This window comes from Microcaecilia unicolor, chromosome 3 (genome assembly GCF_901765095.1).
Source record: "Microcaecilia unicolor chromosome 3, aMicUni1.1, whole genome shotgun sequence".
Classification (NCBI taxonomy): domain Eukaryota; kingdom Metazoa; phylum Chordata; class Amphibia; order Gymnophiona; family Siphonopidae; genus Microcaecilia; species Microcaecilia unicolor.
The window spans coordinates 200,537,364-200,557,859 of record NC_044033.1 but is presented as its reverse complement, the minus strand read 5'-3'; the positions used below and the strand labels follow the sequence as shown (position 1 = coordinate 200,557,859).

Sequence of the window (20,496 nt, the reverse complement as noted above, 5' to 3'; positions counted from 1 at the left end):
GAGTCGAAAATGACTCCGAGATTGCAGGCTGACGAGACGGGGAGGATGAGGGCGTTGTCAACAGAGACAGAGAGTGGGGGAAGAGGAGAGGAGGGTTTGGGTGGGAAGACAAGGAGCTCAGTCTTTGCCATGTTCAGGTGACGGTTGGACATCCAGGCGGCGATATCTGAGAGGCAGGCCGAGACTTTGGCCTGGGTTTCGACTGATGTCGGGAGTGGAGAGGTAGAGCTGGGTGTCATCGGCATAGAGATGGTACTGGAAACCATGTGATGAGATCAGTGAGCCCAGGGAAGAGGTGTATATTGAGAAAAGAAGCGGTCCAAGGACAGATCCTTGGGGAACCCCAACAGAGAGCGGGACGGGGGTGGAAGAAGAGCCATTAGAAAATACTCTGAAGGTGCGTTGGGAAAGATACGAGGAGAACCAGGAGAGGACGGGGCCCTGGAATCCAAATGAAGACAGTGTGTCAAGAAGTAAATTATGATTGACGGTGTCGAAGGCGGCAGATAAGTCGAGGAGGATAAGGATGGAGAGTGACCTTTGGATTTGGCAAGGAACAGGTCATTGCAGACTTTGGAGAGAGCTGTTTCTGTTGAGTGTAGTGGGCGAAAGCCGGATTGAAGCGGATCAAGGATGGCCTGAGAGGAGAGGAAATCAAGGCAGCGGCTGTGGACAGCGCGTTCAAGTAATTTGGAGAGGAAGGGTAGAAGGGAGATGGGGCGGTAATTGGAGGGACAGGTGGGGTCAAGTGATGGTTTTTTAAGAAGTGGAGTGACTACAGTGTGCTTGAAGGTGTCAGGGACAGTAGCAGTGGAGAGAGAGAGGTTGAGGATGTGACAGATTGAGGGGTTAACTGTAGGAGAGATGTTGGTAAGCAGATTGGTGGGAATGGGGTCAGAGGAACAGGTGGTGCACTTAGAGGAAGAAAGAAGGCGAGCAGTTTCCTCTTCGGTGATCTCAGGGAAGGAGGAGAAGGAGGACAGGTTAGGTTGGTTGAGGGAGTGAGTTAAGAAGTCACAGGGAGGAGAAGGCTTGGAGGTGAATTCAAGGTTTATCTTCTGTACTTTATCGCGGAAGTAGTCAGCTAATGTTTGAGGAGAGAGTGAGTGGGGGGTGGAAGTGGAGGGCACTTTAAGTAGGGAGTTGAGGGTTGCGAAGAGGCGACGAGGGTTGGAGCCAAGAGAATTGGTTAATTGAGAATAATATTTCTGTTTGGCAAGGAATAGGGAGGACTGGAAGTACTACTACTACTATTTAGCATTTCTATGTAGTAGTAGTAGAAGTGCAATGCATGCACCGTAGAGGAGGCTAGTTACAAATCTGTGGAAAGCATTGTCTGTACCTGGCAGAGTTAAGGACTGGCTAGAACAAGGCAAGGGTCCTGCGAATGCAGGCATTGCATAGGGTTGGATGGAACTCCTGTGACAGTAGAGGAGGCATTTAATTTATGTATTTAAAAATATTTATAGCCTACGCTGTCCTTCCACTTTAGGTGGGTTACAAAATTAAAACATACTTAATATAATTAACAAAGATAAAACAGCATCAAAATAACAAGATGTAATAAAATCTACCATAAAAATATCTAAGCAAAAAAATGAGCCTTAAGTTATTTTCCCAGACTGTTATACAGCTGAAACATTATAGATCAGAAGAACGTGTGTTCCATAAAAATAAAACTTTGACAAGAATGCCTGGCCAAACAAATGACTCAAGTTGTTTTATAAATTGCGTTTTTTGAGCTGACACATCAAAAGTACCGTGTTCCGTAACTGAGCACCTTGGCTAATTAGTCTGATTGATGGAACATCAAGTAACATGTTCCCTTAGGCATCACGATTTTTGCAGTTGTTCTATTCTTGCCGCCTCTTGTCAAACCCTGGGGAACTCTGGATCCAAAACATGGTGTTTCATTTTGGGCAGGACAAAGATCGATAAAGGGGACTCCCAGTTCTTCACCTGAACATCCTTCAGGATCTGGTGAAGAGGGACCGTCACAGCCTCTCTAGGAGGAGATTCGTAGTCCAGGACCCCCGACATCTTAGCCCAGGACTTGTCCTCCATCTCCAAATGAATGGGAATAGCAGCCGCCATTTCCTGTACAAACCCTGGGAAGGAAAGTCTCTCAGGTGGAGGACTTCGTCCTGTCATCTGGAGGGGAGGGGTCGGATGGGATACCATAGGACTCCTCTGAGAAGTACCGTGGATCCTCGTCAGACTCCCATGAGAGCTCCTCATCAGTGTCAGCAAGAAACTCCTTATGGAGGGCCAAGACCAAGCCTGCCTCGATGCAGAGGAACCATGTCCCCGAGAGGGGTGTTGAGGCGTCAGCTCCATTCTCGACTCTGGCGAAGCTTCCTCCACTGACGTTGAGGGGTGCCAGCACAGGTGGCTGTCGACACTGGTGTCAGAGACCTCACTGCAGGCTGAGGGCCTTGCAGGACAGTAGCAAGAGGGCATGGTTGGCACAAGCAGGCATCAGAGTAAGTGGAATCAATGTTTCAGCCATTGTGCTGTGGCTTTCTTCAGGGTTTGATATGAGGTTTGCAATTTGAGTTTTTGCGGAAAAATCCATTGACGAACTTTCCCTCCAAAATTCAAATTTGTGTTCAGCGGAATTCCTGCCTCAATTTCCTGCAAGAATCTCCTTCCTTCCTGAGGAAACTACCCACCTCAAACCCCAGCCAATCAGGTTTGAGAACCCACTCAGGGCTGGTGTTAGACATTCACTGGCTTCCCATAAACACAAGGATCACCTTTAAAATGTGTGACTGTTTACCAAATCATATATGGTTTATCGCCCCCCTATATGCAAGAACTAATTGATTTACCTTCATATAATATAGTAAAAACATACCTCACACTCCATTATCCAAACTGCAAAGGTCTTTCTTACAAATCAATCCTTGTCACAGACTTCACATATCATCTACTAAACTTTGGAATTCTCTGGCCAAGCAATTAAGATACTTAGAAGATTATCTGTGATTCTACTACTACTACTATTAAACATTTCTATAGCGCTACTAGACTTACGCAGCGCTGTACAAATTAACATGAAAAGACAGTCCCTGCTCAACAGAGCTTACAATCTAAATTGGACAGATGAACAGACAGCTAGGGGTGGGGAAATTGCAGTGGTAGAGGTGTTGAGTAAGAGAGTCATGGTTAGGAGTCAAAAGCAGTAGCAAAGAGGTGGGCTTTAAGCCTAGACTTGAAGACAGCCAGAGACTGAGCCTGACGTAATAAAGGCTTTTCTATTAAGTATGTATCTTATCAAAAGTCAATAAACTAATGTTGCTGTCTCTCTTATATGTTTCTCAACATAACCAATACTCTTGCCTAGCTGCATGAGAAACATACAATTATTTCTAATACCTTTAAAATGTGATAATTATCTGACTGTATCACATTTTTTAATGTTTTTCTTGAATGTAAGCCAGGATAATGTGGGTTACAAATGTCATAAATAAAATAAATAAATAAATATTTTACCTGCAGCCAGTGCCGTAGTGAGGGCGGCTGACACCCGGGGCGGGTCGCCGCTGTGCACCCCCCCCCCCCCCGGGTGCAGCACAGTGCCCCCCTTGGCACGCACCCTCCCCCCCCCCGGAGCGCATTCTTACATGAATTAGGAAGCGAGGGGCGGGCGAGAGGGCCGATCCGCCCCAGAGTGCGCGTCGCTGGGAGCTGCGTCGGCTCCACTGGTTCCTTGCTCTCTCTGCCCTGGAACAGGAAGTAACCTGTTCTAGGGCAGAGGGAGCAGGGAACCAGCGGAGCTGACACCCCCCCAGCGGCGTGCACCCGGGGCGGACCACCCCACCCCCTTCCTACGCCACTGCCTGCAGCTACTTACAATTCTGATAAGTTCAGGATTCTGGCTTTATATTTCATCTTGTAAGCCACATTGAGCCTGCAAATAGGTGGGAAAATGTGGGATACAAATGTAACAAATAAATAAATCATAGCTAAGAAGAAGCTATTAAGGATAGTTTCCCTGGAAGTTTACTTCAGTAAACTAGGGAGGTCAACTGGACCCCTATTTGATCAGCGAAAGAGGGAGTCAAACACCTAAGTAAATGATGCCATGAAAGAATAACTATCCTCCTGTGTATCCACGTTAGCTAGGGTTTGTCACCCAGAGAAAGGTGACAAAATAATTAAAAGCTAGGACAGGATCCTTACTTTCCTGGGGGGGGGGGTCATTCAGATTTTGTTTTATTGGCATGACAATTTTACAGTTATCGCTCAAGTAATAAGATAATTAAAAAGGGTCGGTAATACTTTACAAAATAATAATATAAAATTACAGTAAGTAGGAAGAAAGGTCACAATAAACTTATCCGCCCATTGGTGCAAAGAGGCGCGGTCGGCTCACCAGTCCTGCTCTACGATTGGCTACCCTCCACTCAGCCTTCGCTTCCTTCACCCATTGGTTCCTGCTGCCGAGCAGGCTCCTGTCACCTTCCCCGAACCGCAATAGTTCATTGGACGGGCAGGGCTGTCGAACGTCACGCAGATTAAAAGTATCGGGGAGAGATTGGCTGTCAGAAAGATCCCGCCCAAGCGCCGGAGACAGCTCATTGGAACGTTTAGTTAAAAAAAACAACCCAATAATAATAAAATCGGTCACCTCGCCGCCGCCAGACTCCTCGTCGCACCTTTGATGACGATCACCGGCGGCGGTCTGGACTCTGGAGCGCGCGCAGGTGCGTGAGCGTGACGGTTTATCGGCGGTGGGGCAAACATGAAGCATTACGAGGTGAGAGGTTGCGCTAATAGCAGTGTTGTTGCTAGGCCCCGGGGAGGGGGAGAACGAGACTTAATCCTGTTGTTCGTTCAGTTAGAGGTGGGTAAATGACTAGGTAGAAGGAAGGTTTGATGCGCATGCGCCAGGGAGTGCGGATATCCCCCGACAAGTATAGGGATATGTCATATGTGCATGGGGTGTGCTAGTAAATTTTTAACAACAGGCTCTCTCCAGGCCTAGCCAGCCCTGCAATTTGGGGGGTGGGGGGGGGGTGCAGGGATGGACTGGCAGGAGCAATGCATGCCTCTCTCTCCCCCCCCTCCCTCATGTAGCCACACTAAGCATACCTTTGCTTACAGGGATGTTGAGCCCCACCAGCCAATAAATGGACTGCCACCACTCCCTGCTGCTTGTTTCTGGTTTTCAGCAGCATGCTAGGACTTCTTTCGCCTGCACCAGAAGTCGCAACTTGCTGCTCAGCGCTGGAAACAAGGAGTGGGGAGCAGCTGCAGTCTATTGACTTGGCTGGTAGGGCTCATCATCCTCACCAGCAAAGTAAAAGAAAAGTAATGGGGGGGGGCTTAATCCCTTAATCCCACATTTTGGAAACCAGTTGTTAAAGTAGGGAGGGAGCTAGTTCAACAACCGGCTCCCAAAATTCTTAAAAACTTAACAAACAGCTCTTGCAAGCCTGTGAGAGCCCACTCTAGAACACCACTCGATATGTGGTTATCTATTATAGTATATGAAACACGTTAGTGGGTGTGTTGGGGGACATGCGGGTATCCGTGGGAGAATTTATATCATATGTAACATGCCCGTATTTCCTGGGGACTTAGGTGGATGTGAAGCGTCTGTTCACGCTTTCCAAAAATACTAGGACTAGGGGGCATGCGATGAAACTACAGTGTAGTACATTTAAAACAAATTGGGAAATTTTTCTTCACCCAACGCATAATTAAACTCTGGAATTCATTGCCGGAGAACGTGGTGAAGGCGGTTAGCTTAGCAGAGTTTAAAAAGGGGTTAGACGGTTTCCTAAAGAACAAGTCCATAAACCACTACTAAATGGACTTGGGAAAAATCCACAATTCCAGGAATAACATGTATAGAATGTTTGTTCGTTTGGGAAGCTTGCCAGATGCCCTTGGCCTGGATTGGCCGCTGTCGTGGACAGGATGCTGGGCTCGATGGACCCTTGGTCTTTTTCCAGTGTGGCATTACTTATGTACCCCCTGAAGCATGTGCACTACACACCCGATATTGTGTTTTCATATTATATAAGTTTACCCATACCCCTTGGGGATACATATACATTCTAGTTCATACACACCCACTAGTGTGTTTGATATAATATGCGGATATCTGTATGTGAATTTATATCCCCATATTTCCTGAGAATACAGATAACCCCCTACTGCATGCACGCTACACAGTCATTAACGTGTTTTGATATAATATAAATTCACCCACAGATGCCAGCATAACCCTAAACTTCCCTAGGATATTCCTGTTGTATGTGCAGTACACACCCACTAATGTGTTTCATATAGTATAAATACACCCACAGATACCCGCGTATCCCCATATTTCATAGGAACAGAAACATCCCCTGGCTCATGTGCACTACACACCCACTAACGTTTCATATAATATAAATTCACCCACCGATACCTGCATACTACATGAAACATGTTAGTGGATGTGTATCCTGGGAAAATATGGGACTATGCGGAGTATCGGTGAGTGTAAAAACTGTTCCACTCTATTTTTACTGTAGAGTATAATTTAAAATATGGATCATGGTATGATTTTACATACTTGCATCTGTTATCAGTTCAAGGAATAGCCAAGCACTGATGCACCTGGTTTGTGCAGCTGGAGAGAATTATTTCTGCAAAAGTAAAAAAATACTTTTTTATAAATGGTTATTAAAAAGCCCCAAACAATTTAAAAAAAAATAATTTTTAACATATCTCTGCTTTTATAAATGTTTTTAAATGACTATAAGTTTGGCTGGTGGTGGCTGCTGTGTCTGCATGGAGGAAATGTACTTCTTATGCCTCTATTCAGGAAATCTAGACTGCCCCAATTTGACTGCCCTATTTGAATGACTGTACACTTGTCCTTTAGATTGTAAGCTCCTTGAGCAGGGACTGGCCTTCTCTGTTAAACTGTACAGCGCTGCTTAACCCTAGTAGCGCTTTAGAAATGTTAAGTAGAAGTAGTAGTTCGTAGACTTTGGTGTAGTGGTGTATATAATACTTATGTATGCCTTTGTTTTTTGGAGGGGGAATGGGATGTCGCTTGTTTCAGGTGATGTAGTGGAAAATGATGAAGAATGCTAGAATATTTGCAGAAAAGCTCCTCTACTCCCCTGGTTCAATTATAATTCTCATTTAGTCCTGCAGAAACTCATCTCTTCTGTGGTGAGCTACGTGGAAGGCTTCCAATCATTCTGTAGCATTTTGTGTCTGAATAGAGTTCGGGGCATTCACGCTGGTCGTCTATGAAAAGATTTTTTGTTCTTTATAGCTGGCAAGTATTTCCCATTCGTTTGCAACTTTGCAGACTTTAAATCTATTCATGGTTTGATATAATGGGAACTGAAGAGTCATTAGCTGTTGACTAGAAGGAACATTATTGAGGTGGGATATTGTTTTAGCTTTTACTGTTTCTAGCAGAATTAGAAAAGGTTCAAAGAAGAGCGATGAAAATGATAAAGGGGATGGAACTCCTCGTATGAGGAAAGGCTAAAGAGGTTAGAGCTCTTCAGCTTGGAAAAAAGACGGATGAGGGGAGATATGATTGGGGTCTACAAAATCCTGAGTGGTGTAGAATAAGTAGAATTAAATCGATTTTTTACTAGTTTCGAAAGTACAAAGACTAGGGGACACTCGAGGAAGTTTTAAAACAAGTAGGAGGAAATATCTTTTTCACTCAACGACTAGTTAAACTCTAGAGCTTTTTGCTGCAGGATGTGGTAACAGCGGTTAGCGTAACTGGGGTTAAAAAAGGTTTGGACAAATTCCTGGAGGAAAAGTCCATAGTTTGCTATTGAGACAGACATGGGAAGCAACTGCTTGCCCTGGGATTTGTCGTATGGAGTGTTGCTATGATTTGGGTTTCTGCCAGGTACTTGTGGCCTGGCTTGGCCACTGTTTGGAAAACAGGATACTGGGGTAGATGGGCCATTGATCTGACCCAGTATGGCTACTCATGTTCTTATGTAGATGTGTATGCCATGTCCAGTACTGAGATTAACCACATGGTCAAGTAAACTGGATTGTTAGACCAATATAAGTCCATTTCTCTGCTGACTGTTCATTGCTAGTATTCTCAAACTCCAACTGGTTTGAGGCTCTTAAGAACCGAGAGTTTCTCCACAGACGAGCAGGGGAGATATAGACACACTTTCTGGTGACGTCTCCTAATTGATCAAGTATGCCAGTGCTTTTCTCAAAATCCAACTGGTTTGAGGCTCTTAAGAACCGGGAGTGACTATATCTATCTGATTGAGAACAATCTTGTCCTACCAGTCCCTCTGTATTGCAGGAGAGAACAGCTTGACACAGTGATTGTAGACTTCCAGGCTGTACAGTTTCTCTTTGCCTTTGTCCTCTCCAATAACTGTCCCCACAGTATCTTACTTTCTATGAAAAATGTGTATTTTGGAAGCCTGCTTTTAGCTCAGACCTGTTAGCAGCACACTGCTGATTTTGGAGGAGATGCTCATGGAGTCTGTGGTGACTCTGTCCATATAAGTTACTCTTTGCATTTGCTTGATCCTCATCAATCCTTCCCCTCTCCCTTTCCAATAGTGTAGGGGCTGCTTCTGAAATCATGTACTCTCCAACATCTGTGCGATAATATCCAACCTGCCGGAAATGTATTCCTCCCACTGAAGTGTGTAAACAAACTTCAGATTGTATGCAAATGGCCTGAGGTCTCCAAAGCTCATGCTGAATATCGTTTGGTATTTGATCTAGGAAATAACATTGCAGCAAGTAAAGAATATTATGTTATGGAACAGTAGTACATTGATAATGTAAGAGATTGTATTCTGAACGGGAGGAGGATGGGGTTTTAGTATCTTTGGGACCATTACTTTTTCTCTGTTTTGTATTGGAAAAAGCTCTTGAATAAAAATAAGTTTATTTATTTATTTGCATATTGTTATACTGCCTTTCAAATGAATTGTACATAATCAGGTACTTTAAAGAGATTTTACGAATGTTATGCTCATGGAAAACATTTTTATTGAAAAAGGCCCCTTGATGGACACAAATGGTTGGGATGTTTATCAGATGAAGTCGTCTTAGACTAAAGCATCCTTCCGTGGTAATATTGGCGTATCCAATTTTGTGGTAGTGATAACTGCAATTGGATAGACACTGCACCATTTGTGAAGGCTGGTAAGTAGTAAAATTAGGTGTGAGTTTTATCTCTTTCTAGTTTTTGCTGTCAACAATTTCCAGGAACAGTCAGCTGATAACATGGGGTGTAGACTTGGGTTCTGTCTGGGCTGGAAGGGGCTGTAGGTCTAAGGTTCATTTCTACTTTCATGAATAATTAACCTTGCTCTCTTGTCCCGCCTGAGAGAAGACACTTTGTGGAGGTCGTTGCATAAGCAGAGCCACTCTTGTACATGTCCTTGCACTGTAAACCCAGCTATATATAGAGGCAAAGCTATTAGTGCTATCCCTGCAAGCTCAGCATACTCACCAAGACGACAGCACAAGGTTTTCATCACAAATAGAAGCAGCTTGGGGGCCTGGACCGCAGGCTATAGGAATCAGAATTCAAGCATACAGGAGAGCAACCCAAAGGGAAGGAGACGACCACAGCTAGAGTAAGACCTGCAGCAATGCTGTAGGCAGGCACAAATGAGCAAATCCAACGATCAGCCAACTGGCCCTTTATCTGAATCTGTATTTTGTGTTTATGTAGACTGCTGGAAATACAGTTTTGTTTTCAGGCATTTTTGAAACATTTGAAAAGTGTTTCCTTGTGGCTGGTTAGCTGTTGTAAGGACTGACCAGATCACCATGCTCAACATCTCTGAAAGACTCTTTATTAAACCCCAGCGGGTGGTGGTTTTTTGTTGTTGTTGTTGTTGTTTATCGTTCCACCAGGTTGGTTACAGCACTTGTTCTTTAGATACTCCGGTTTATTGAACCCATAACAAGACTCAGTTCTTTCCTTTGTGCGCCAGAAATATACTTTTTAGCCAGCTATCAGGCTATAGAGTTATACTCATGACCCCGAGGGCAAGGTGGCTTTGTCCATGTCACGGGTGCTTTCAATAAAGACTTGAAGACCTCATCCCATGCCTGATCGTCATTTCTTCCATCCTCTACTGTTTTCTCGACTGTGGTTATGTACGTAGAGACTCTGTTTTTCTGCTTTTACACTTAAAGCCATTCCTTTTATACAATTTTTGGGTGATATTGTCATCCTTCTGTTTAGACTGATCTTTTGTATTTAAACTACTATGATATCCCTTCCAAAACAGGTCTCCTGACAGCACAGCTTTAAGCCATGGGAAAAAAAAAACTTCCCAATATCCTGTATAAGATCTGGTCACCTTGTTTTCAGCTTTCCTCTATACACTGTTGATTTGGATATCCTCCCCTTTACTATGACCAGTTATGTGTGTGTGTGTTTTTTTGTTTTTTTTAACAATTGATATCATCTTAATCTACAGCAATCCAAAGCAATTTACAGTAAAGCAAAAATACATAAAAATAATACTCTGCTCATCTGTCATAAACAAAATCCCAATACTCACCCAACTAAACAAGTACTCATACAACCTCCTCTTCGCTCCTCTGTCATGCAAACCTGCTCAACTTAACAACCTCCAAACACTTTTTGAAAAAGCCCAAGTCTTCACCCCCTATCTAAATTGTAAATAATACATTCTTTCTGTTCGCCCCTCCGAAATCCCATTCCATAACACTGGGGCCATCGCTGATTAAACCTTTCTTAAAATCTGCGCAATCATGGGCACCACTAACTCATCTTTCTGAAATGAACGCAGTTCACGTGTGGGAACATAATCTTAAAGCCTCTGAGGTAGATACTTTGTACCTAATCCTTGAATCATAACACAACGTGAACATCTTAACATGAATTCTACCTCCACTTGGAACCCATGCAAGGAGTGACAGCTTTCAACTGTCCTAGAGTGCAGAATACTGGACTAGTTGCAACCACTTAACCTGCCTCTGAGGTTGGCCCATATAAATGGCATTGCAGTAGTCCAACCTAGACAAAAGTAGCATCTGAGCCACAGGCACCAAATGTTCTTGGCTCAAGAAAGGATGCAACGGTCATAAAAGTCACAACTGACAAAAAGCAGCCTTCACTGTTGATACTTGATCCTCACATGTGAGGCAAAAACTGATCCAACCCCCAAATACTTGATTTTATCCTGTTGTATCAAAGCATCCAATCTAACTATACGTTACCTACAACTGTAATGTCAGATTTAGAGCAATGCAACTTCAAGTGATTCTGCCAACACCACCCCAAATCCTGCTCAAGACACCTAGTTAAGAACTGAAGCATAGGAGCCAACTTTTCAGAACAATTGAGGTGCTAAACTCATAAATTGTCCCTCTTTGGACAAAGTGAAGGAACCCATAAAACCATGGAGCTAGTGCTTGTAAACTGAAGATCTGCAGCTGGATCCTGAGTCAGCATTTAAATTAACTGAGCATCATCCACATAAAATACCATTATTTTGGAAACTGTAAAGAGGCATTGATAGCAGAACAGAGAGGCGGTGGCTGAGGAAATTGTCATACCAGGGAGAAAACCCCCAATGGTGAAAACTCTCTGCTTTGGCGCTACCAACAGAAGACTGGTTGGTTGAAGCTTGCACCTCAGTCTCTGCATTTAGAGAGAACAGGTATAGACAAGTCTCTTCTCTCTTCTTTTCCCCACCTCTGGCCCCAGGAGAGCCGTGTGTGGACTCCCAACGAGCAGTAGGTCTTTGTGAAGAAGAGAGAGGTAGTCTTCTGACTGTCTCCTCTAGACTTTAGTGGACAAAACTTGGTGTTCTCAAAGGCCTATTCTCTCGACTATGTTGTAAACTGTATATAGCAGGGACTTCATTCAAAGTGTCTACTGCATACACCTGGTAGCGGTATATGAAGACAACAGTGTTGACAGAATTCAAGAATGCATGGGATAAACACAGAGGATCTCGACATAGAAAAGGGATGGAATCCATTAAAACTAAATCTAAATGATCTCCTAGCTGGAGTGAGGTTAGGAAGCAAAGTCTGGCAAACTTCTACAGTCTGGATCCTGTAAACGGCAAAGACATATCAGGATGTAGGCCGGAGTGCACGTCAACGACAACTCCAGTAATTGAATAGTAAGAGCAGTGCTGGGCAGACTTCTCTGTAGGGGGAGAGATAGAATCATAAAATTGATATTGCTGAATGATAACTAGTTAGTGATGGGGAAGGGAATCGTGGTATTTGATGCCGGTGTTTAATCATGAAGAAGTATAACCTGCGCAGAGTGCCAGATACAACTCTGGACATCTTGGTGGGCAGACTGGATGGACTGTACAGGTCTTTTTATCTTCCAACATTTACCTGTTATGTTAGTAAAACTGTAGGTAGCACTGGTTTAGCAAACTCAGAAGCCTAATAGCACTTTTTCCATATAAAGCTCAAGGGGGCTTAGAGCATTATTAGTAGTTTTGATAAAAGTCCCTTTCCCAGAAGAGTATGGTTTAAATAGGTACCTGAGCTATTGGGATATAAAGTGAGGGACATGCGGTTCGAACACTGATGTTCTAACTAGGCTCCCTGACCATCATATTCTCCTAAAACTCAGGGCAGGGTTAATATGGCAGATCCTGTGCTTTAATGAACAAAACGCCAAGGGGCGCTGTGGTATTTTATCTGGGTGCCGCTCTGACTTGGGTTTCCAGCATTAGATTTACCTTCGGACTGAAGGACTTGTTCATGGAGTGATTTTTTTTTTTTTCTTTTGATAGGTCCTTGAATGAGTGAGACTTAAAGCTATTTGAATAGCTGTGACATTCAGGACAGTAAATCGATGCCAGTAAAATGGGCTTGTAAAAAGGCAGACATTCCCCAGGGGCAGGGGCACACTGACTGCAGCCAAAGCAGCGGGATGATTCATTACTAATACATGGGAGGACTGTGCCCAATTTAGCCATTCATGAGTTTCTAATCTGTTGTTTCACAAGAGTTTGTGCCCTTTTTTTCACTTTCTTTTGCAGCAGTTTTGTCCCCCCCCCCCTTTTTTTTCCCCAGCACCAAAAAGTTCTCTTATACAAAGACTTTTCCAGCAAAATCAGCAGCCCTGCAGCCTGATGACATGAGTTCCATTTCTCAAGTGCTGCAAATGGGTCTGGCATTTGGGGCAGCCAGTCCTGCAAACAAATCTGATTCTTGGCTCAAAGATATGCAGAGAGATTCTGTGAATAACTGTGGTAGGAATCCTGAAAGCCAGAACCGGTTTTGTGGTACTAGAGCACTGCAGTTCTCTGCCTTTGGTCTACTTTTTGAAAAGTCCATGGAGACTGCTTGTCGGTTAAGTAAAGTTGACCATCTTCAGGCTTTAGGATGCAAAGAGGCATATTTTCAAAGCATTTAGACTTACAAAGCTTCATAGTAACCTATGGACCTTTATAAGTCTAAGTGCTTTGAAAATAAGCACCAAAATGTCCTTTCCTGTGTTCTGTGCCAGTGAAGCTAATAAAACAACAGATTAAAGAACACCCAGCATCACAAACGTGATCTTAGAGAAACAAAATCATGTGCCAACCCAGGCTATACAAATTAAAATTGCAAACCTTTTTTTTTCTTTCTTTCTTTCTTTCTTTCTTACCTACTCTACTGTGAAGAGAAATGCCAAACATGGGTCAGCTGCAAGGTGTGTTGCATTTGGTTTGGCTGTTAATGGATTTCCAGAGACCCATGGTGAATATGTATAAGTTGCTTTTGCATGCAAGACTGAAGAAGAAGAGAATTAACTTACTTGCATTTTCTCTGCCAGTATGCCACAAAAGTAGGTGAGCTGCTGAGTGAGGCTGAGGGGCCCAGCAGTTCACGAGAAGTAGTGCCAGTAAGATAAGATCCTCAGGTACCAAGAAAGGCAGTCTGAAACAAAAAAAAAAAATGGCAGAAAGATACAGAAATATTTTCCATCATTTTGGGTACCACAGACTTGATGAAAACATTTCCAAGCATACCTGCATAAGATGCCTTGTGTTAGATTACATCTTACGAACTGCAGAGAGGAGCTGTTTGGCACAATGCAAGTTTACGGACAAGCGTTAGCAGTAAATTTGAGAGACTGAGATCATACTCCATGTGAGCCTGGCTTAGGAGTGAGGTTCATTACTGTCATGGTGTACAGAAAACAAATCCATTTGGAGAAAATACCCCAAGAGAAAATGCCAATCTTTTTAACCTTCTGCATTCCTTTTGTGTGAGGCAGCCTCCTTTTGGCTGAAAAGGATTTCACCTGCTTTCAACAGCTTGCCAGATTACCACTTCCCTCCCCTTCCCTTTTGCAAGAGTAGAGCATAATTCTGTGCAGCTGAACGTTTCAGCCTCGGGAACATGAACCATTGCCTTGGTTAAGAATAGTCATCTTTATGATATTAGAACACTTGTTCCTGAGATACCAGGATAAGATGATTGCTGGAAAATAATATGCAAAAGGAGTTAAGAAATGTCTGTGTCTAGGGGCAAACCACCAGATTTTATATAGGTTGCCCAAAGTTGGGCATCGAGCCCAGATGTGCACACAAACTAATTAGCCAGTTGGGTGCTAGCAACCAATTTATTGGTGTTAATTAGTTGATTGGCATGTAATTGGCACTGGTTTGGTTTTGCACGCATCTGCTGATATGCTGTTCTATAATGCTGTGCAACTAAGGTGTCACGTGTAGCCCAAAATGGGGCGTGGTCACGGGAGGGACATGGGTGGCTCAGGGACATTCCAAATTTTAGGCGCAGTGTTATGGAATATTTGGGGTTATGGACCCAACTTGCACGCCAGGATTTACACTAGGTTTCAGCCAGCATAAGTCCTCACGCCCGAAGTTGGGCAAAGGAATCTGCTCAGCCCAGTGCACCCCTTATAGAATAGCACTGAGGGCAGGTTCTTCCTGGTGCTTAAATTTGAACACCATTTACTGGATCGGGCTCAAAACGACTCTGAAAAAATAGAACAGGATGAAATTTGGAATGGGGAATCACTGGTGGAGGTTAAAGTGGGCCAAATTGGACCCCAGGGAAATAAGACCACCCCCCCCTCCCCAATGGCTCAGGAAACTTAGCAGAATTCTCCTTTCAAACTTCCTCTCCCCTGTTCTCAGCTTTCCCCTACACTCCTAAAAGATTCCTTACAACTGACTCTCTCCCCCAAGAGCCATGGTCCAATTGCTTTCTCCACTTGTTCATGTCTACATCCTTGGTTCAAATTGTACAGTCCTCAGTGCTTGACCAACAGCCTTTCTGGATTTGATACTTTTTCCTGCTGTTCCTTTCTTGGAACCAGTCTCTATTCCTTTCTGGCTTCTTTTTTTTTTTCTTCACCTTTTTGCTTCTCTTTAAATTTTGGTTTTAAAATTACAGTTTTTATATGCTCTGTTTGTTTCTTGTGTAATTTAAACATTGACACTTTGAAAGCAGCTACATCTGTGCCAGAAAATACCAGCTTGGGAAGGAGATTTGATACCTTGAAGACCTCAACAAGAGGGAGAGGAAGATATCTGTACTTTTGGAAGAGTTTGGAACCCTCCCCCAGTGGTAAAAGTAGAGAAGATTTGAGAGAAAGTGAACCTCCTGGTTGTCTCAGTCCATGCAATTTTTTTTGTTCTTGTTTTTTTTTTTTACTCTAGTTTTCGACTTGCGGTCTTGCACATTTCAAGAATACCGTTCAGTGCTGAGGAAATTCAAGTGGGCTTGGCCAGGCAGAGAAGCTTGCCAAGGCAATACTTGGCCCTATGCTACAGCTGCCCCTTCATCTGTTGAACATCGGGAAAAGTGAGCCTTCACCCATCTTTGTCAGGAACTGACTTAGCCATTTGGGTTCTCTTCAGCACTGGTATGCAAAATATTTGTTTCAGCTGCTTGAATATACTTGGAAAGAAATATTATAGTGTTGGCAACATTACACCAGTTGCTACTGTTGGAAGCAAAGGTTGTCATAATGAGTCCATAAGCTAAAATGCAATGGACTAGGCTTATAGTACTGTTTGGAATTATATGTGTCATTGAAAACCAAAGCAGTAAAATGCTGTTTTCTTTCTTTAACATATGATCTGGGTAAAACTTAATTGAGAGTGTTGTCCTGTTCACTTTGATGTCATTTGTAGAGTTTTTGCTCCAGTCTGGGCTGCTGAGTATAGTGATGGAGGCTGTTGGATCGTACAAGGCCTCTTTCTAAATTGCTTCATCGTTTCAATTTCCCAGGTTGGTTGTTTGGTCCTCCCACCTGGGAAGCAAGCAAGTCGGAAGGAGTAACACAAAGTAATGTCAGGTAAAAAGAGTGCATCAGGCCACAGATGGAACAACCAGGTGGATTCAGAAGTCAAAGGAAGCAGTTTTTTATTCACAACTCAACACGGCCTGCGATTCGGCTATCGCCTGCATCAGGGGTCAGTCAGAGGTAAAACATCAGTCTCGAGAATCCTTCTGAGCAACAATACAAAAGAACATGCAAGAGGTTCTCTGCACCGCTTACTAGAAAACAATGGTGGTTGCCAGCATCATGAATCAGACTGTTGTTGCTGAGAAAGTTTCTCGAGACTGATGTTTTATCTCTGACTGACCTCTGATGCAGGCGATGGCCGAAACACAGGCTGTGTCAGGTTGTGAATAAAACATTGCTTCCTTTGACTTCTGAATTGTGGCCTAATACATTCTTTTTACCTCTCACCTGGGAAGATATTGAGAGTGACTGCTGCTGTTCCAGGGCATGCATACCTTCAAAGGCAATGACTTGATGGAAGAGAGACAATTCCAGAAGCAGACTTCTAGGACTGTTATGGACATTGTTTGGTGTACAATGTTCATTAATCAGTTTTGGTTGGTTCTTTCGATTTTTCTTAAGGGATGCCAAGAAACCCCCTAGAGTGCAAGGGATCCTAGACTCATGTTGTCCAGTGAGTTGAATAGTGCAAAGTGAGGTACCACTCAAAGATTTATCCTGTTGGATGGTGATCTGGCTCATTGACTTAAGAGATTGATCCTGATACAACGTTTGGAGCTTGTGTGGCGTCAGAAAAGCAAGAGTTGGATCCTTCAGCAGGGAAATCTCCCAAGACAAATTATAGAATGTTGGGTATTATTAGGAAAGGTATGGAAAACAGGTGTGAGGATGTTATAATGCCGTTGTATCGCTCCATGGTGCGACCGCACCTTGAGTATTGTGTTCAATTCTGGTCGGTGCATCTCAAGAAAGCTATAGTAGACCTGGAAAAGGTGCAGCGAAAGGCGACGAAAATGATAGCGGGGATGGGACGACTTCCCTATGAAGAAAGACTAAGGAGGCTAGGGCTTTTCAGCTTGGAGAAGAGATGGCTGAGGGGAGACATAATAGAGGTATATAAAATAATGAGTGGAGTGGAACAGGTGGATGTGAAGTGTCTGTTCACGCTTTCCAAAAATACTAGGACTAGGGGGCATGTGATGAAACTACAGTGTAGTAAATTTAAAACAAATCTGAGAAAAGTTTTCTTCACCCAACGCATAATTAAACTCTGGAATTCATTGCCTGAGAACGTGGTGAAGGCGGTTAGCTTAGCAGAGTTTAAAAAGGGGTTAGACGGTTTCCTAAAGAACAAGTCCATAAACCACTACTAAATGGACTTGGGAAAAATCCACAATTCCAGAAATAACATGTACAGAATGTTTGTACGTTTGGGAAGCTCGCCAGGTGCCCTTAGCCTGGATTGGCCGCTGTCATAGACAGGATGCTGGGCTCGATGGACCCTTGGTCTTTTCCCAGTGTGGCATTACTTATGTACTTATCTTTCATGGTCATCACTTTAAACAAAATCTTGATTATGCCTTTGGCTTTTTGAAACTGCTTCCTGTAGTATTCTGTAAGCTGAGAAGGCAGCAGCTTCTCTTAAAAACCCTTACAAGACGCCATCAGGACCTACCAGTACCCCAGTAGAGGCTTCCACTGCTGCCACACTTCTGGAGATTTCTGCATTTTGCCTGTATTGAGTTTGAGAAGTGAAGTTGGAAGCAGAGTGGGATCTGAGAGCTAACATGTTGCTTCCCATGCCTATTTCTTAAGTTTCACAATCCATTCCAGATGGGTCACGCTTGGGGTTTTTTGTTTTTTTTTGTTTGTCAAGAAGGAAGTATTAGTTTCTCAGATGCTATATATAACGCCTCTCGTTGGGATCACCTTGGCCTTTCACTTGATGTGGCTCATTCTGTGGACTCCCTGGGATGCTGCAGATATTTGTAGGAGGTTCTGACCTTTCAGTTATAAGGATTATGCTCTGGCTTGTTCTTCAAGTGGGTGGACTACAAGTGAAAGCACAGCTTGAATAAGACTGGTATTTCCTTAGATCCCACTGTGGCTTCTTGTGATGTTGGGCAAGTCGCTTAACCATCCATTGTTTCAGGTACAAACTTAGATTGTGAACCCTTTGGGGACAGGGAAATACCTTCTGTTCATGAATGTAACTCACCGTGAGCTACTACTGAAAAAGGTGTGAGCTCAGCCCAAATCCAAACTGGAACATCGCCTCTTCTAATAAGCTATTTTCTCTGTGAGCTTAGCCACCCCTTTGCTTTTCTTGAGTTCTGGTTTTGGTATATTAGTCTGCTTTCCTGTTCTAAACAAAGCAGGATCTCTCTGGTTTAAAAAATAAAATTAAAAATTATATATATGTAAATATAACATGATCTTCTGTGAGAGGTTAGACATCCTTTATCATCCAGTTCCATTCCTGCTCCTTTTCTCTCTTGTCTATAGCTGTCATTTATTACCCCCCCCCCCCCCCCCCTTTTAGTCTGTATTTTAAGCTGTGGGACTCATCACTATCCCAAGTGCCATCTCTCCTTGTTCCCAGGGGTTTGCTGGCATGCTTGAAAGGCAGACGGGCAGTTTTTGTGACTGTGCCTGGGTCTATTAATATAACAATTGGCCACTGGTATCTTCTATGAGCTGAGGCCCGGTTTGGGCAGGTCTGCTGTCAAGCTCACACTTAATGAGGAAAGAGTATAGAGTTAGCCATCAAGCCCTGGGGAAAGGTTGTACAGGAAACCCTGAGGGCCAGATTGTGCATCTAATAGGGGAGAAAAGGTTTTAGTAAATCAGAGCCAGAATTCAGTTGTGTTATGATAACATAGTAACATAGTAAATGACGGCAGATAAAGACCTGTACGGTCCATCCAGTCTGCCCAACAAGATAATGTAGAAGAACTTTACAACCTTGGATTCAGTTGACTTCTTCCAGATAGTATTACTGGATTCTCAAGCTGACAAGTCTCTGCAGTTTGTTTGTTTTGTGATGGAGAAGATTAATGTGTATTATCCAGACCTCCTCCCTTTTCATAGGGCACAAGCGTAGGTCCCCCCCCATTTGGTTTAGCAGGAGGAGTGACCTAATGGTTAATTCAGTGGCCGGGGAACTGAGTTTGATTCCCACTGCGGCTCCTTGTGACATTGGGCAAGTTGCTTAACCCCTCATCGCCCCAGGTACAAAATAAGCACCTGTTTATAATATGTAAATCGCTGCGAATGTAATCAGAGACATTTTTTTAAATCCCATCCCCTTTCCCCTTATCCAGCAGTGATTCCTTTTTATTGACTAATGAGAAAGTAGCCAAACTGTGGTCCATGAGTCTTTTGAGTCCTGATTGGTGACCTCCAAAGCTTGACTGTGCAAAATTATTCTGTTTGTCCAGTTTATTGATATCTTGCTCTGTTTCTTTGTTTTTTTGTGTGAATTTTCATCTTGTGCAGTCTAGCTAGAAATGGAAAGTTCTCCCTACAAGAATAGACCCAAAATGGGTTCTCTAAGTCTCCTATGACTGAAAAAGCTGGTGGTGAGACGGTAGGGTGGGGGGGGGGGGGGCTTTTTTGGTTTCTTTTATTTCCAAAGTGATGATGGATTGATCGAGATTTTGGTTGAGTGGAAATGTTGCCCTTTTGTCTGCTGGAAATTTGATGTATGTATGTGTCTCCCCTGCCTTTCTGGTAGCTGAGGCTGCAGAAAAGATCAGAGTTGCCTTGCTGTAAATGGGCCTGGGGGACATTTCACAGGGGTCTGAACCTGAAACCTGCTTCCCTGCCTCTGGGAAAAGTCACAGCTGACATGGGTTAGCTAAAGCAGGCAGCTGGAGGTATTTGCTAAGTGAACCATTAAATAAATGCCAAAAAAATTCATTTTCATTGGTTGAATCTGAAACCAGATACAAACCTTTGCAATTTCTGAACCAAGAGAAGCAGCCTCCCCCAAACAAACTTGGTAGCTCTTTGCTTTGTACCAGCTTAAAACTTTAAAAAAAAATAAGGTTGCGGAGGGTGGGGTGGGGGGTTGTACATAAATTAGAAATTGGCAATAAATGCTCACCTTGCTTCAGTCTAACAGGAGGATGCCTGCAAAAAGCTGGTGCACCCCGAGCAGATGTGAATGGAGCAGGTTCCCAATGGCTGGGCTCTTTTATATTTAGCAGTCCGTATGAGCAGACTTATCAGGTTACACCTCGGAGCAA

At 43.5% G+C, this 20,496-nt stretch overlaps 1 protein-coding gene and 1 long non-coding RNA gene across 2 annotated transcripts in view; one reads left to right on the top strand and one right to left on the bottom strand.

Moving 5' to 3' along the window:
- The first annotated feature begins 4,562 nt into the window (after positions 1 to 4,562).
- Positions 4,563 to 20,496, top strand: part of TECR (trans-2,3-enoyl-CoA reductase) — a 41,714-nt gene continuing 25,780 nt past the window's right edge. Inside the window, exon 1 of the mRNA XM_030197122.1 lies at positions 4,563 to 4,762. Within this exon, the coding sequence (XP_030052982.1) occupies positions 4,748 to 4,762 (15 nt within the window). The 5' untranslated portion in view covers positions 4,563 to 4,747. The remainder of the gene's footprint in view (positions 4,763 to 20,496) is intronic.
- LOC115466096 lies at positions 6,570 to 20,410 on the bottom strand. Its single transcript, XR_003941500.1, has 3 exons — positions 20,355 to 20,410; positions 13,781 to 13,902; positions 6,570 to 6,644 (listed from the first exon to the last, which is right to left on the bottom strand). It is a non-coding gene; the product is annotated as an uncharacterized LOC115466096 (long non-coding RNA).